The following is an 18,299-nucleotide window of genomic DNA, read 5'->3' on the forward strand; positions in this document are numbered from 1 at the left end:
ATAGTATTTTTTTGTTTTAGGCGAGTAGTTTTTTCTGAAGATGTGTCGAAGTGACAAGTTCACATTTATAAGTGCATACATATGTACATATATGTATATTTCTGCACGCTTATGGTAGTAAAGATATTTGAACATACACATTGTTATGAAATTTGCCGACGGCAAATCAATGATTGCTCGAGACCATAAAGATATTATCGATTATTATATAGTTTATTTAAATAATTAAAAATAAGACAGAATTTTTAATTAGATATGAATAAAAAGTAACTTAAAAAACTAAAAATAATATGAAATAAAATAAAACAAAAAATAGATAGAAAATTAAATTAAATAAAAATATTTATGAATAATATATAAATATATTAAAACATGAATATCAGAATTGCCTAAAATCAATCGGCGAATTCTCGCACAATCTATTCAGTGAATTATCATTCATACATTCACACGTACATATTTTCCTCCGTTGCCTATCCATCGAATTCCCCAGGTTCGACGCTCGTCATAAAAATATTTTTTATTAATCAGTTAATTTGAGGCAAAATATATTTTTTTATTAATTATATTAATTTAAAAATTTTTATAAAATAACTTAAAATATAAAATAAATTGCAAATGTAAATCTTAATAAGCAAGCATACCGTGAATTGACGTGAGAACACCCATTTCCCCTTTGTGACTTAAGCTGAAACTACATAGCTCGCTTATGCGAATGCGAACATTTGACAGTTGAGTTGAATACACATGTTCTTATGAGATGAGCTACATAGCTTTCGCATGTTTTCGCAACCAACGCTCCGAAATTCGAACTCGGATTCGAAGACGAACAGAAGTTGAAAATTTTCAACTTTCATGCGCTAAGACAGCAACCTTCACATTCTTAAAAATAGCAACCAACATTATGTTACTTACAATCTTGTATTTTTTAATTGTTTAAGCTCGTTTTCTTCGATACAATATAAGTATTTTGTGAAATATAATATTTATTAATTTATTAATAATATATTTATCAAATATTTAAAGTTATTTTTAAAGATAAGGGGTGATAAAGTTTTAATATACAAGGTAGGCAGTTTAAATTTTCCTTCCGTTGCTTAATTCAAGGTATTCTATGAACACTGCTAATAAAAATCACTAAAAATTTAAAATCATTGTCCATGTTATTTAGTTCGTTTTCAAATTCGCAAATAAAAATTGAGTCTGTGTATCACCTTGTGGACGCATTCAAAAGCGCTTTTATGGAGCGGCTCGAAATATACGCAGTCAAGCGCACTTTTATGCTTTCGCATTCGCATTCGCATACGCGAACTATGTAGTTTCAGCTTAATGATCTCAGTTCTCTCATGCTGTGGTGTATTATTTTTCTTTCGAAGTGGCGAGTTTTCGATGTTCCCTTATATTTTAGCACACAAAAAGTTGCGAGTGAACATTTGCTCCTTCTTATTATTATACGTTCTTTGCTTAATCCGAGGTATTCTATGTACACTGCTTATAAAAATCACTGAAAATTGAAAATCGCCTTCCATGATATTTAGTTCAATTTCAAACTCACAAATAAAAAATGTGTATGTGTATCACCTTGTACACAGCTGTCAACGCATTCAAAAGCGCAATTATGGAGGTGCTCGAAATATACGCAGTCAAGCGCATTTTTTCGCTTCCGCACTCATTGGAAAAGAAAATTTAGAGTGAATGAATATTAGTGCGTATTAATAAATTGTTACTCGTATTGTTACTGATATTATTTTATATTTATAATAAATTTTTCTTTAAAATATCGATACTATTATTGGCTGGGTGCTGCCAAACAGAGAAGTAGAAAAAGGATTATGCCAATGGAGGCAGATGGGTGAGTTGATAATATTAAACCTTCCATAGTATGTATATACTATATCATGAAACCTTTTCTTTGAATATACGTTCATATAAAGCTTACTATTATTTTTTTATTATCCTTTTCAGATATTTGCAAACTTCGGAAGAAACATTTAAGTTTAGTAAAACAATAGCGACTCCAGACAGACGACTCATAGAAACAGATTGCATTAATATTCACCAACACTGACATAATAATAATAACAACGTAATGGATGCTTATGGTGATAACAATCAACAGAATTCGCAACAACAAAGTGGAGACAAAGTATTACTCCCATGTAAGAAGGTAGCTATATTTCCTACCTGCAGCTCATCAACTTATACAACGTATCGTATCGAACTCAAATACGCCGTATGATGGAGAAGCACTCGTATTTCTTCGGCCATTGTGTCAGGAAGTAACTAAAATCGTGCACCTGGAAATACAACACAAAATATGCTACAAAAACAAATAATATTGAAATTGCGAATATAGATATTGTAATTACAATGATCCCCGCTTAAGTGCCTTTCAAGCCTAAGTAACCATATTTAGCGACATCGTTAAATTTTCTCTAAATTTACATATAAAATTCCCCGCTTAAGAGCGTCCGCTTAAATGCTTGTAATATTTAAGCCACAAATACCAAATTGTTTGCAATTTTCTTCCTTTAAGTGCCTTTTCATATTTTTGACATTTAATGCGCTGAAAATTGTCAAAAGGAAAGCTTATAGTACATAGTTTTGTAATGTTTTTTTACATATTTATTGTTATTAATAAGTATGTTTGTTATTAATAAAAACTACATGTTACTTTCATTCTAAAAGAAAAAATATATGATTGAAGTATTTGAAAAAAGTGTGGTAAGTAAATACCTCGAGGAACTTAAGCGGGATTCATTTAAGTGCCCTTCCCGCTTAACCTTCAAATAACATAACTCAAATATTCGATCGTAGTCGATTCGACTACGCGCGCCCGCTTGAAGGTTAAGTGTCTCAAAAGTCTTGCATGTTAAGAATGGGCACTTAAGCGGGGTTTACTGTATTTCTAATGGGGTCATATGTAGACGTTCACGCAAGATTGATTGTCATTTACTTGGGAGTGACCAGAAACGATTTTTTTGCATATGACTCAAGCAGCTCACGACTTCCGATTTTAGACCAAGTATCCCCTGGGTAGCCAACAGACATCCGTTTGAAGACGAGCTAAAGTGAAAAGGCGAAGCCCGCTCCTGCGGTTGTGCATAGGGTTTGGGACCCACCACATAAAAAAACCTCCACAATGAAAGACCAAACAGAGCCTCGGATGGAAAACCCCACTTTTGATGACGACCGCTGCAAACGTTTTAAGGATCACGAGTTGAGGGCATCATACAACTAAAGACTGACATCACCGTCATCGAAGAAGTGCGATGGAAGGGACAAGGACGGAAGAAGGTTGGTCCTTGGTACATCTACTACAGCGACCATATAAATGAGTGCAAATTTGGTGTTGGATTTGTGGTGGGAGAAAGACTCTGTCCCCGAGTCCTCACATTCACCCCGGTGGATGAACGTCTAGCCACAATCCGCATCAAAGCGAGGTTCTTCAACATACCGCTGATTTGCACCCACGCTCCAACGGAAGAGAAGAACGATGTGACCAAAGATGTTTTCTATGAAAGAACGCACCTAAGAGCGCTGTCCCGCCACGATGTCAAAATCGTGCTTGGAGATTTCAACGCTAGGGTGGGTAAAGAAGGTGTCTTTGGCACAGCAGTCGGAAAATTCATCCTCCAACAAAATTCATCCTCCTCGAAACATCGCCAAACTGCCTGAGGCTTTGCTCGAAATATGGTTGTTTGTAGTACCAGATTCCAGCACAAGAAAATGCATCAAGCAACATGGCTGTCTCCTGATCGAAACACGCGTAACCAAATCGAACATGTTGTGATAGACGGAAGACATATCTCCAGTGTTCTAGACGTGCGTACGCTCCGAGGACCAAATATTGACTCGCCCGCCAACAAACACAATGAAGGTTCAACGTCGAAAAGCTGCAATCGCAACAGACAACCAAGAAATTTTCTACTCGACTTGCACTCCTGCTCTCTGAGAGCACTCATCAGAATCTCGATATAAGGGAGCTGTGGAACGGCATCTCAAACTCACTGCATACCGCTGCTGCAGAAACAATTGGTCTACGACAACACCAAAAGTCGAGTTGGTACGATGAGAATTGTCGTTCCGCTGTAGACTGCCTACCTCACAATGTTGCGATCGACCACAACACGTTCGGGGTGGGACAGATATCGAGAGCTGAAAAAAAGAAAGAGGCCGAAATGCGTGAGTATGAAAAGCTAGCCGACATGGGAAACTTTCGAAAATTTTATGAAAAAATTATGAGATTTACAGAAGGTTTCAAGACCGGAGCATTATCTTCTATGTACCTAGAAGGTAATCTGGTAACGGATGTCCAAAGCATACTGGGATTATGGAGGGAACACTTTTCCGGCCTACGATGGAATAGATGTTCCGTTACCCGACTATGAAGAAATTCGAATAGCAATTACCCGCTTGAAGAACAATAAAGCGGCGGGGGCCGATGGATTACCGGCCGAGCTATTCAATTACGACGGCGAAGAACTGATAAGGTGCATGCATCAGCTTCTTTGTAGAATATGATCGGAAGAAAGCATGCCTGATGATTGGAATCTCAGTGTGCTCTGCCCAAAAAAAGGGAGACCCCACAATCTGCGCCAATCACCGTGGAATAAGCCTCCTCAACATTGCATACAAGGTCCTATCGACCGTATTGTGCGAAATACTAAAGCCCACCGTCAACAAACTGACGGACCTTATTAGTGCGTCTTTAGACCTGGAAAATCAACCATGGACGAGTTATTCACTATGCGACAAATCTTGGGAAAGACCCGAGAGAGAAGAATCGATACCCACCACCTTTTCATCGATTTTAAAGCTGCTTTCGATAGCACGAAAATAAGTTGCCTATATGCCGCGATGTCTCAAATTGGTATCCGTGCAAAACTAATACAACTATGTAAACTAACGTTGAGTAACTCCAAAAGCTCCGTCAGCATCGGGAAGGACCTCTCAGAGCCGTTCGATACCAAACGAGACTTCAGACAGGGCGACTCAGTGCAATATATTGCTGGAAAAAATAATACGAGTTGCAGAGCTAAATAGAGCAGAAGAAGAATCTTTTATAAGATTGGCTCGCCTACGCCGATGATATTGATATCATTGGAAGCAACAACCGCGCCGTTTGTTCTGCTTTTTCCAGTCTTGATAAGGAAGCGAAGCTTATGGGTCTGGTGGTGAATGAGGACAAGACGAAATATCTCCTGTCATTAAACAAACAGTCAGCGCACTCGTGTCTTGGCTCCCACGTCACTGTTGACAGTCATAACTTTTTCCAGACTTGATAAGGAAGCGAAGCTTATGGGTCTGGTGGTGAATGAGGACAAGACGAAATATCTCCTGTCATCAAACAAACAGTCAGCGCACTCGTGTCGTGGCTCCCACGTCACTGTTGACAGTCATAACTTTGAAGTCGTAGGTACTTTCGTATACTTAAGAATCAATACCAACAATGTCAGCCTCGAAATCCAACGCAGAATCACTTGCCAACAGGTGCTTCTTTGGACTGAGTAGGCCATTGAAAAGTAAAGTCCTCTCTCGACGAACCAAAAACAAACTCTAGAAGTCGCTCAATATTCCCGTCCTGATGTATGACGCTGAAGCGTGGACGATGACAACATCCGATGAGACGACTATTGGAGTTTTCGAGAGAAAGGTTTTGCGCAAGATTTATGGTCATCTAAACATTGGCAACGGCGAATAGCGCAGACGATGGAAGGATGAGCTGTACGATTTATACGATGACATTACATAGTTTAGCGAATAAAAATATAGCGGCTACGCTGGCTAGGTCATGTTGTTCGAATTGATGAAAACACTCCGATTCTGAAAGTGTTCGTTGCAATACACGCTGGAGGAAGCCGCGGAAGAGGACGACCTCCAAGTGGAATGTGACCTGTTTTCACTTGGTGTTTCCAGTTGGCGCCAGAAACCAAAAAGGAGGAATGAGTGGAGCACTCTGGTGGATTTGGTATAATCGCTATAATCGCATAAAGAGGTTCCAACGCCAGATATATATATATATATATATATAATTCATTCATTTTTAAACGAAAAAGTAGGTGACCTATGGAATGAAACTGGGAGACCATGTTTCGCATTATGTAGCGAAACGGTGATCCAACAAATGACCAATAAGTTTACTTCCTGTGACTAAGGGGTGACCCTGAAAATGATAAATAAAACAATCTCCACTGATAGATTACTGATTAAATAAAAAACTACTACAGAGGGCTCTGATGCATATGGCTTTCCAAAACAATATAAAAATTAGAGCAGAAAGACATATGCAGCATTTACACCAAAATCAATGAGAGAAAGCGTGCAAGATAATCACACCGACATGCAGTCGAAGAGGAGAAATGGTAACTTTTTTCCTGCTACTAGAACAAGAGAGACCAATAAAATAATACAAGTTTGTTTTACTGGTAACCAGTGGACCATAAGATAAGTAACCCGTCTTGTAGGGTAGCCTGAATAAACTTTCTATCACTAGGGTCACTACCCCAGTGTGCATATACAAAACACTCAAGAGCTTTGCGTTTTTGCTGTAGTGCAGAATGCTGTTGTTGCAAAGTCTGTAGATTATTATCACCATAAGCATCCATTACGTTGTTATTATTATTATTTCAATGTTGGTGTATATTAATGCAATCTGTTTCTATGAGTCGTCTGTCTGGAGTCGCTATTGTTTTACTAAACTTAAATGTTTCTTCCGAAGTTTGCAAATATCTGAAAAGGATAATAAAAAAATAATAGTAAGCTTTATATGAACGTATATTCAAAGAAAAGGTTTCATGATATAGTATATACATACTATGGAAGGTTTAATTTTATCAACTCACCCATCTGCCTCCAGTGGCGTAATCCTTTTTCTTTATAACTTGCTATCTTCTTCAATCTGCGAATCTATATTCTGCTGTGATAATTTATGATTACCGCATCTTTAGTCTTTAGAAAATAAACCCTCATATAAAGCGATTTATCTCTAGCATTGTTTCCTGACGCTGAATTGTTTTCATTTGGACATTCAACAGCTTAACTGTTTTATAGCCGACGCCGTCTTCAAACAAACCCCACCAACCAAATCTTCTCTCTAACACTACTATAATTTTGAAGCAAACGGCGGTCGCAGGGCAGATGCGATCTTTAACTTCTGTCACGCACTACGTATACCAGAGATAAAGAGATGTCCAACTCTATTTTCATTGGAAGTGAGAGCGCACGGACAAACGTCAAAACCTACCAATCCTTGACAGTTGACTGGAATCAGTAGGTTTTGACGTTTCGCAATTGGGAAACTGGAACGGCCTTATTGAAATGTTGCTAAAAAAATTATACGACAGAGACATTTTTGAACGCCGTGCAAGATTACTTATAAGAGCTTAAAACAATAAATATAAATGTAAACACGAAATTTAAAAGAGGGTAAAGAAATTTTTTATGATATGCAGCATAGGGAAATTAATTTTTCATGGAAAATTGTAAAAAAATTATCAATTGTCAGTTGACAAGTGATAATTTTCCTTATTTATTACTGAAAGTTCGAAAACAAGCAATTTTAACGTACCTTAATATCGCTAAAAGAAATTTAAATATGTAATTTTTATATTAAAAATTCAGTATAAAATTTTTTTTAACCGTAATAAATGTTGGGTATTTTAATTTAAATGCCCAAAAATTTGTATTTTGTCTGGTCTGGCAATAATGCAAATTGTTATAAAAAACGCTTATTTTGAGGCGCTCTCACGCTGGAATAAGTTGGACATCCCTTTATCCCTGACGTATACGTCGCGAAATGTCCATATTTCCGCAATTGAAACAATTAAACTCAATGTTAGAGTGTTGCCATATTAATATTTATTTCCAACAAATACATAAATAAATAGCCTTTGAAATTAAAGCTGCAATAAAAATTCAAAATGTCTTACTTTTCTCTGACCAAGTCAATTGGTTTAAAATGGTTTAAGGCATTCACTGTCCAATCTGACTCATTGTCGTTAGTAAATTCCTTTTTAAAGCGATAGTTGCACACAAACACTTTATCTTGATATTCTGGGAGGGACCTGGAATGAATTGTTAAAATATATAAAGCTTTAGCTAAATAACTACGTTTAGTTTAAAAAGTAATAAACATGCAACTAAAATCTTCTTCTATATGACCTAATAAACAAATAAAGTTTCAGATAACTTATAAATCAATGACTGTTTTTAGTATATGCATTTATGTTTAATATTTTCCTGAATACAGTCTGAAAAAAGTTATCTGAAAAGTAATCTAATATATAAAAAGCAATTCCACTTTTCGTTGTAATTTCGTCCAAAATCGGTGGAGCGGTTCTTCATTTATATATATATATACTTATATAAAAATCAATTGCTGTTCGTTAGTCGAGAACTGCTGAACCAATTTGGCTATTTTAAGTCTTGAAATGTTCGTGGAGATCTAGTGATAGTTTAAAAGGTGAGAAAAGTTCGGATAATTGCCCTAAAAACAGCCCTTTTCATTTTCCCATACAAACGTTTTCTAAATAATATTTATGTACATATGTATATATGTATAAATTATTTGTCGTTCGTTAGTCTCGCTAAAAGTCGAGAATAACAGAATTTTTACCGCCTGTGCGCATACACCTCAGCCTGGCGAACTCTAAGTAGCAACATTATAAACTGCGGTACTCCGTTTAACATCGGAAGAGATGATAAGTCTTACAAATTCCACTGAAGGTGAGCTTCCGCCTTAACTATAGGTTAAGCGCTGTTTTCATGGTGGCCGATGTCCACAGGGGAAAAGGTGCGGAAGTACAGGTTGAAGCGGTCACCAATGCCACCCACTCCGCAGTCTCCATGATGGACATCGGATTAAAGATGACCCAAATGGACCTGCATCAGCAGTTGCCGCATCACCGGTTATCGCTAGCAGGTTCCCATCGGATAAACTGAACATCGCCCTAGCCCAGGAAACTTGGGTTTTCAAAGGGGATTTCAGGGGTCTCAATATAGACAACAGAAAGGTATTCTGAGACCTCTCTAGTCATAGATCTAGAGCTTCTATTGTCTTAAGGAAAGATATAGATTTCTTTTGCACTTCAGAGTTTTTAACACAGAACAGAAGGTAGCTGCTTTCCAGGAGAGACCAACATAGTTCCTTCCTCAACGGTTAAAAACCTGATGGAGTGGTGCTGCCGACACCACAGGGGTCATGGGGTGCGACGTCAACGCGCATCACACAGAATGGAGAAATGCAACACAAGGGGTGAGTCTCTATTGGGTTTTAGTATTAGTAAGAATATGTGCTTGGAAAATGTGGAGTATAGACCCATCTTCATAACTAGGACTAGGGAAGAAGTCTTAGATATCACTCAGAGCAGCAACCTATCGATCAATATGATCTCACAGTTGAGAATCTCCCCGGGGTTCTCAGCTCACACAGTTGAAACCAAACAGCTCTCCCCAGTACGCAACAAGGAATACAAACTAAGTGGCATTTAGGGCAAACCTGAATCTGTATTTAGAAAGAGTTAACCAGCATAACAGGTACAGGTCTATCAGGTCACTGGAAAGCACGGTAACTGCTGTAAAACAATACGTAATTGACACATACACCAGCAGCTGCCCACTAAACAGAACCACCAAAAAGAGGCAGCAAACTCTCAAAGATCACTTCTTCAGTGCGTCAAAGGCCAGTCTGACCATTTACAACAAGAAGAGAAATTTTTAAAAATTGCAAAAAAAGGCAGCTAGGCCGCATTAGGCTCTGCTCAGAGGTAAAAGCGATACCACTATGTCTATCAAGCTCTTGGACGGAACATCAAATTGTCCGCACTGACTGCGCATTTGCATGTGGTTCTGAGTAAAAATTGAAAATGGTGGTGGCACCGTACAATTTTTGGGACAAACTCAGGGACTCTCGAACAATTTCAACAAAATTTGGCTTGTAACATTGGCATTTTTATGTTACAGTTCGAGAATAAACGAAAGCGGATTACTTTCCGCCTACTTTCCATACACGCCGAAGATGGATAAAATCTGGTCAAAACTTATCCTAACCCATATACCTAAAAAAAGGATTTTTATATATTTCATTGACTATTTTCAAACTATCGGTCAATTTGTCAGATATTTCTACAAAATTAAGTGAACGTATAATCTTAAATATACTGTAGTTTTTTGAAAAAAAAAATGGTTTCGTCGGATATCATGAGTTTTTTGGTATATTCCTGAATATCAAGTTTTATAGGTACATTCACCCTTTTGTGCTTTTCAAATTTGAAGGCTATAAAATGTTCGATAACATAATAGTTATGCTGTTTATTTTGCTATAATACTGAATTATATAACGAGGCCAGTAAAATCGTTTAAAAAAGTAGTAAATGTATTAATTTTTAAATAACATCAAAAAGAAACACAACAAAAATTTTCTATTGCAAAATCAACCCGACTTGATAATATGAATATGTTTTTAATCTGAGATCAGTTACCATCAGGAAAAATAAATATTTTAGTAAAGCAACTAAAGGATTGCTTAATTTTAGTTATGAGATTAATCAAGAAATAAAAATGTTATGCGCTAGCTTATCACTTATAACAGCAAATAATTTTCTCCTGACAATCTTGTTCTAATGGGCACTCTTATTTTGTATTGTAAACCTATTAATTTTCGCTAAAATCTATTTGAATAGCTAGTTCAGTGGAATTTATAGTGCGGTTTTTATTCCTACGTAAATTAATAATGTAAAAGTATCTACTTACATAATTAAGTCCATTTTATAAGACAAAAATTTATTTTCAATTTTTAAATTCCACACCTACGATGTCGCACGTGACCAGTTTTAAGTAGTTACCAAAATCACAAATCATCTGATTTTTGAACAAGGTTTTTTTTTATTTTAATTGTATAAAAATTTATTGTTTATAAGCATAATTTTGCGAGCTTTCGGCTTATATTTCCGATGTTCCACTGTACACACAAGTGTTATTTTGTGATGTCGCACGGGTCATTGAAATAATTTTTTAATTTTTGGAAATGCCCATATCTATTAACATTAATACAATACTGTAAACGTTCAATACTTACCCCATATTCCAAGGAATTTCTTCGCCGCGGTTTCGCATTTCAGTAAGGCCTCGAAGTACGTGGTAAACCATTGTTATTTCAACCCATCGCTTCTGTTCTTTTTCTTCCTCTTCGTCAAATATTATACCGACTTGATAAGGGAAAGCGAAGTAAATATCTGTCTTATTAATTTGCAACTGTTTTCTTTGAGCTACGGATAGTTTCTGAATAGTGGGTTTTAGCTCACTGATGGCCTCTTTGGAGACGAAATTGTTTAATGCATCAAATTCTCCATTGACCAGTTTTGTTGAAATAATCTATAAATGTAATCAACTTAATGGTATGTCATCTGCATAAATGGTTTATTGTACTTAAAAAAAATATTGTGAATATTCTCTTTTGGTTTGCATTAGAAACTCTTTTATTATACACATCAACAAAAAAAAAAGAAATTATTTTTAAAGATTCTGATATACATTTCCTTTTCAAATTGGACTAGAAGGATTTTTTATTACCGAATTGTAAAACTTGTAAATGGTGGGCGGGGTCAAGTGTAGAACCAGGAACGATTATTTCCCTTAATTGGGAAAGTGCCTATGCCCAGCAAGTTGATGTCTTCGTAAGAGTGAAGACTGATACCAGCGCCGTCCAAGAAATACGATGGAAGGAACAAGGACAGATAAAGGTGGGTCCTTGTGACATTTACTACAGCAGCCATATAAATGAGGGTAAATTGGTGTTGGATTTGTGTTGTGAGAATGACACAGTCGTCGAGTCCTGGCATTCACTCCGGTGGATAAACGTCTATCTACAATCCGCATTAAAGCGAATTTCTTCAACATATCGCCGATTTGTGCCCACACCCCGACGTAAGAGAAGGACGATTTGACCAAAGATGCGCTGCCCCTGCCACGATGTCAATCGTGTTTGGCGACTTCAACGCAAGGGTGGGTAAAGAAGGTGTCTTCGGCACAACAATAGGAAAATTCAACCTTCAGCACGAAACATCGCCAAATGGCTGAGGCTGATCGAGTCCGGCAGAACCCGATATATGGTTATCTGTAGTACTAGATTCCAGCATAAGAAAATACATCAAGCTTCGTGGCTGTCGCCAGATCGAAAAACTCACAACCAGATCTATCATGTTGGGATAGATGCGACATTACTCCAGTGTTTTTGCTGTGCGTACGCTCCGTGATCCTATCATCGACTCGGACCACTGTATCAGCCAAGAGAAGCCCCTGGAGGAACGCCTGTCAACAAACACAAGGAGAGTTCGACATCGAGAAGCTGCAATCACAACCGACAGACGAACGATTCTCTACTCGACTTGCTCTCCTGCTCTCTGATAGCACTCATCAGCAACTCGGTATAAGGGAACTGTAAAACGGCATTACAAGCTCCTTACGTACAGCTACAACCGATACTATTAACTATCAAAAAACAGCTCATACGATAAGGACGGATTAGGGAATAAAAAGAGAGCGGAAGCGCTGGCTAGGTCATGTTGCTCGAAAATAGATCCGCTGGTAGAAGCCTAGGAAGAGGATGACTTCCACTCCATAGAAAAGATCAGGTGGAGAAGGAGCTGACTGCACTTGGGATTTCCAATTGGCGCCGAACTTCGAGAAATCTGTAGTACTAGATTCCAGCATAGATTCCACTGTAGCAGCCAAGAGACGCACCGCTCTGTGCAGCAAAGAACGCCTGTCAACAAACACAAGGAGAGTTCGACATCGAGAAGCTGCAATCACAACCGACAGCCGAACGATTCTCTACTCGACTTGCACTCCTGCTCTCTGATAGCACTCATCAGCCACTCGGTATAAGGGAACTGTGGAACGGCATTACAAACTCATATTACGTACAGCTTCAACCGATATTAGTAACTATCAAAAAACAGCTCGTACGATAGGAATGGACTAGGGAATAAAAAGAGAGCGGAAGCACTGGCTAGGTTATGTTGCTCGAAAAAAGTACCCGCTGGTAGAAGCCTAGGAAGAGGAAATCTTCCACTCCGTAGAAAAGATCAGGTGGAGAAGGAGCTGATTGCACTTGGGATTTCCAATTGGCGCCAAACTTCGAGAAGGACTGACGAGTGACGCGCTCTAGTAAACGCGGCTAAAACCGCGTAAACGATATCTGCTAGAAGAAGTATCTTAAATTTGTCTGGGTCACTCTAAATTTACTGAAGTATTTCTATCGATTCATCACAAACGTTTAGATTTTTGCTGCTTCGGTGAGTTTCGGGATCTTCCTCCATCATTTCAGTTTTTCAACATATTTTTTGTTTTATTGTTTCTTTCAGCAGTGCACTGGCACAGTATAGTAAACGGGGGGAGATTTTAGTTTCTGGCAAGATTTGAGTTCACTTTTAGGTAAATTAGCCCAAAATAAACACTTTTTATTAAATAAAAAAAAATATATCTCGCTCCGTTTACGAGATATCGAGCGTTGAATTTTGTGTTAACAGCAGCCGATGCGCGCACTTACATATGACAACTCCCGGTGTTGGCTCGACCAGGGTTATTTTTTTGAAGGGCGGCCGAAGGCCGCCAGTGCAGAAAGTAGTTGTACGCGAAAAAACTTTCCATTTCCCTCTCTTTGATAACTCCCGTTGGCTCGACCAGGGTTATTTTTTTGAAGCGAGGCCGAAGGCCGCCAGTGCAGTGCAGTGCCAGTAGTTGTATGCGAAAAAACTTGTCAATCAATCACATAAAACCTGCATCAATGCATATGTAAGTGCGCGCATCGGCTGCTGTTAACACAAACTTGAACGCTCGATATCTAGTAAACGGAGCGAAATATCAATTTTTTTATTTAATAAAAAGTGTTTATTTTGGGCTAATTTACCTAAAAGTGAACTCAAATCTTGGCGCCCCAGAAACTAAAATCGTGCCGTTAACGGTAATACCACAAAAAAAAATTAAGTTCAATAAAACTTTTGTTGACGGATTGAGTTGTGATCGATAATACCGAATTTCAGAACTTCAAGTGCTATGCAGATTGTTGTAAATCGTAATGGGGGCATAACTTGTATTAACCTAAAAAAAATTTTAGTACCGTGTATCGCGTTATATTCCGCGGTCTCGTTATACAAAATATAGTTATTGAGTTGAATAAAGGAAGATAATAAGCTATGGTAACTATCAAAAGTATGAGCAGTGTTATCTATATTGGTAAATTTGTATAAATTAAATACTTTAAAAAAATTATTATAGTATACATTTTTTGACTTTTAGCAAACTATGTACTGATTAAATTCTTTCTAAAAATGTAACAACACGATTATAGAAGCTAGTAAACTGGTAATTATACATAATTTGCCATGCATAATAGTGATATAAGCTACGAACAAAAATTCAACTTTTTTTGCATTAATTATATAGGGTATGGAGGACCAATATATTGACTTCACGGGACATATTTGACTATTAACAATATACGAGAAAGTTCGCGTCCTGAAGAATTACTTTAACCGGGAAAATTAAATATTTTTGTTCTTCACATCCAAAAATGGTATTTTTTTTTCATATAACTAATTATTATTGTACCCCTGTATATATGTAAAGTATTTGTCGGTCAAGGCTTGGTGTTCATTATTACTAAATAATAATTAATCTACTGTATATTGATCTCATTATCAATGAAATCTCCGACTACATCCCTAAGTTTACATTTTTGATAGTACTATCTGTTTAATAATTGGCCCTTAAATTTATGAATGCATTCGGTAAAAATATATGAGGCAGAAAGAAATGGAAAACAGGAAGTTATAAAGGAAGTTGTCTGGACGAATCTCAAATATATATTGTAAATCTCAGAAGTACCATCTAGATCACCTGAAGAGCATGCTTTGCACCACACACGAAGTCTTTAATCGTAAATTCTCGATCAAAGTAAGGGCGAATTATAAATTGTATTAGTATCCAATTTCTCAAAGTATTGATTGTTGAAGGCCATAAAGTTTCAGGAAAGTCCATTAAACGAGGTAAACTACGAGATCCATCCAAATGAAAGTTACTATGATCCGGATTTGGTATATTTGAGGAGAAACGGTGAATAGGCGATAGCAATCTGTAATTGCATAACTCCTAAAAAACATATTAAAATTAGTAGCTGCAGGAAATATTTCTTAAAAAATACCTTTGGTTTGAGTGGGGCCTCTAATATTCGACGAAAACTTATCATACGCAACATAATATTCCTAGTATGCTTTACACTTATATTTTATCAACATATTATCAAAGTACTAAATACTATCGATTATTTGCGAAATCGTAACGAGTTTATGTATCGACTATATTTAGTACCGTTCATAATTAGTCTGATTAAAGTGCTGAACATAAAGACGACAACACGACGCGACGTAGCGATGGCTGATTACAAATGTCGCTTTGAAACCAGCGTCATGAACATTTTAAAGACGGAAGCGACATATTCAACAACAATTTCATTGTTGCCGTACTAAAATCTTTCACTTTAATCAAATTTACACAATTACTTTAAAGTGAAATTATCTATACAAAAAATGTGAAAATAAGTCGATTTATTTGTTTAAAATAATAGATTGTTATTTTAAATGATATATCAAAGCTATTTTACGCCTCTGCTGGAAAAATAACTACATACTTGTTAGAACATTGAATAATTTAACAGCTCTACAGCGGCCATTGTCCTCGGAAAAATTAGAAACATTTCTAATTTGGCGACAGCAAAGACTTCAACTAAATATCCGACAAATTTCTATGCTTTCATGATCAAAATCGTGAACACATATATGTCATCGATCTTCAGCCCCTTTTAAAAATGTAGTCCTGGTCCATCTAATGCCAAAATTACATGTGCAGAATTCTGCATGCAGAAAAAATATTTGTACTGATTTGACAGTTCAAAATCTGTTCGTCAATGCAATTTTGCATGACATGTGAAATTTGAATTCCTCTGCGCAGAGGCAGTGCTGACAACATTCAAATATTTAATTTTGAAATAAACTAAAAATAAACCGAAACTCTGTTTCGCTACTTCTAGATGACAGTTAAGATGCAATATTATGTAGTGGCCCAAAATAGCACTCAGATATTTCCTTACACATTGCTGCTATACTACCGTTTCTTTACTTTCGTTCTTTGTAAAAGTAACTCGTCAATGGCACCTTTGCTCTTTCTGCAGAAGCGGTTTTTTTGACGACGGCATCTCTGTAACAATAATTCAATATCAAGTTGCTTGCAGCCTACGTCATGGCTTTCAATTTATTTCAATTAGATCCTGTGATCAACTTGAAAGCAATTGCTTGGCCGTGTAACGGCAGCGAAATGTTTGAACTTGCTAACTATTAAATATTTACTATGGGGGTGTTAATATGTAAGTATCCAATGAAACTTTCTTTTAAATTGCACAGTATTGCTTATATTTGTTTTTAAAAGATGTTCTGCGGCACTGTAACATTATCTTAATATTTCTAAATTTAATAGTAGCCCGCAGTATTTCTTCGTTATATAACTCTCACATTAAAAGTTTTTACACTACAATATTCTACATAAAACATAGATATATATGTATTTGTTACCATTAACTATGAAAGCAAGTCGCTAGGCACAAGCAAGTGCCGTACTACAGAGTAATGTCAAGGTTTAAAGAAATTTTATAAAAATCTATACATACGCTCATGTAACCTGAGGTTTTGAAGAGAAAATGAAGAAACAGTTTCAGTTGCAAGTTTAATATAATATCAAAATGGACATTGCACAGAACAATAAAGAATTGCATACGACAATATCAGTCCAGTTGAACAGCGAGCAGCGCCCAAAGATAGCGAGCATAGAAGTGACCAATCGAATTGCCTTGAACAATAGATAAAACACTTGAAAATTGTACACCTGAATTTGTAAGAAACCATGTCTTGCCAAAAAAATTACGGTTAGTGAGTCCGATTCGACTTATCGAAATTTGTATGTATCGCTTAAACATTCGTCACTAAGCAGGGTTCTTATTTCCGCTTCTATATCTTTCTTTCCTTTACGAAATTCGTCGAGAGTAAGTCGACATGAGGTATGTGGAATAGATATTTATATTTTTATATTATTTTTAATATCTGCATTAATTTTCCCATATATTGTATATCTTTCAGAACTAATCATGATCTCGTTTTTTCAGTTCCCTTAAGTTGCAGAAAAGGCTAGCAGCCTCTGTTATGCGATGTGGCAAAAAGAAGGTTTGGTTGGATCCTAATGAAATTAACGAAATTGCCAATACCAATTCCCGTAAGTAAACTATTACAAAATTATCACAAGTAATTAAATCTCTATATTGTTATTTAGGTCAAAATATCCGTAAATTGATTAAGGATGGTTTGATCATCAAAAAGCCTGTCGTCGTACATTCACGTTATCGCGTACGTAAGAACACAGAAGCTCGTCGTAAAGGCAGACACTGCGGGTTCGGTAAACGTAAGGGTACCGCAAATGCTCGTATGCCAACAAAGTTTTTGTGGATGCAGCGTCAACGTGTATTAAGACGTTTATTAAAAAAATATAGAGACAACAAGAAAATAGATCGTCACCTGTATCATGACTTGTACATGAAGTGCAAGGGTAATGTTTTCAAAAACAAACGTGTTTTGATGGAATACATTCACAAAAAGAAGGCTGAGAAGCAACGTAGTAAAATGCTTGCTGATCAAGCTGAGGCCAGAAGACATAAAGTACGTGAAGCAAGAAAACGACGTGAAGAAAGAATTGCAGCGAAAAAGCAGGAACTCTCCAAATTGCATGCTAAAGAAGACGAAGTTGCTGCGCAAACTGCAAGCACTGGCCCAAAAAAATAAAATATTTATATTGAAACAGTGTATCATTAAATATTTGAATTAAATAATTTCGCCTTTTTGTCATTTATAATTGAAACAAATATCTGTTTTTGTTATAACTTGTAGAATTAATTATTTAAAATAGAATTTTAAGAATTATATCACAATCGCACAATTTATGGAAAGCAGGAGTAAAGCAGTTTCAGGTCATGGATGCTAGAAATCTTAATTGGTTTCACGATGTTAGTTTTGATGTCTGATTTCACATTTATGACAAAGCGGTGTTGTCGCATCTTAAAAATCATATATAAAGTAACTAACAACGTTTTAACACTTGTGTTGGCTCGACCGGGAAATGAGTTCTACACAAAAAAAACTTCAGACACCCTCGGTTTTGGCTCGACCAGGGTAATTTTTTTTAGGCGCGGCCGAAGGCCG

The 18,299-nt window shown here is 36.6% G+C and overlaps 2 protein-coding genes and 2 long non-coding RNA genes across 4 annotated transcripts; 3 read left to right on the forward strand and 1 right to left on the reverse strand.

The window, feature by feature from the left end:
• Positions 1–702: 702 nt before the first annotated feature.
• Positions 703–2,658, forward strand: LOC105220221 (uncharacterized). Its single transcript, XR_852294.3, has 3 exons — positions 703–1,705; positions 1,815–1,852; positions 1,966–2,658. It is a non-coding gene; the product is annotated as an uncharacterized LOC105220221 (long non-coding RNA).
• A 5,179-nt stretch (positions 2,659–7,837) lies between these two features.
• Positions 7,838–15,361, reverse strand: LOC105220222 (m-AAA protease-interacting protein 1, mitochondrial). The gene is made up of 4 exons (XM_011196653.3): positions 15,203–15,361; positions 14,899–15,150; positions 11,078–11,373; positions 7,838–8,066 (listed from the first exon to the last, which is right to left on the reverse strand). The coding sequence occupies exons 1-4, from the start codon at positions 15,254–15,256 to the stop codon at positions 7,928–7,930; spliced, it is 741 nt and encodes a 246-aa protein (XP_011194955.1). The 5' UTR covers positions 15,257–15,361; the 3' UTR covers positions 7,838–7,927.
• On the forward strand, positions 14,253–15,102 carry LOC114805131 (uncharacterized). Its single transcript, XR_003753229.2, has 2 exons — positions 14,253–14,364; positions 14,446–15,102. It is a non-coding gene; the product is annotated as an uncharacterized LOC114805131 (long non-coding RNA).
• A 1,595-nt stretch (positions 15,362–16,956) lies between the features above and the next one.
• LOC105220223 (60S ribosomal protein L19) lies at positions 16,957–17,962 on the forward strand. The gene is made up of 3 exons (XM_011196654.3): positions 16,957–17,107; positions 17,213–17,319; positions 17,377–17,962. Exons 1-3 carry the CDS (start codon positions 17,103–17,105, stop codon positions 17,880–17,882), a joined length of 618 nt encoding a protein of 205 aa, XP_011194956.1. The 5' UTR covers positions 16,957–17,102; the 3' UTR covers positions 17,883–17,962.
• The last annotated feature ends 337 nt before the right edge of the window (positions 17,963–18,299 follow it).

Source organism: Zeugodacus cucurbitae, chromosome 6 (genome assembly GCF_028554725.1).
Source record: "Zeugodacus cucurbitae isolate PBARC_wt_2022May chromosome 6, idZeuCucr1.2, whole genome shotgun sequence".
Taxonomy (NCBI): Eukaryota; Metazoa; Arthropoda; class Insecta; order Diptera; family Tephritidae; genus Zeugodacus; species Zeugodacus cucurbitae.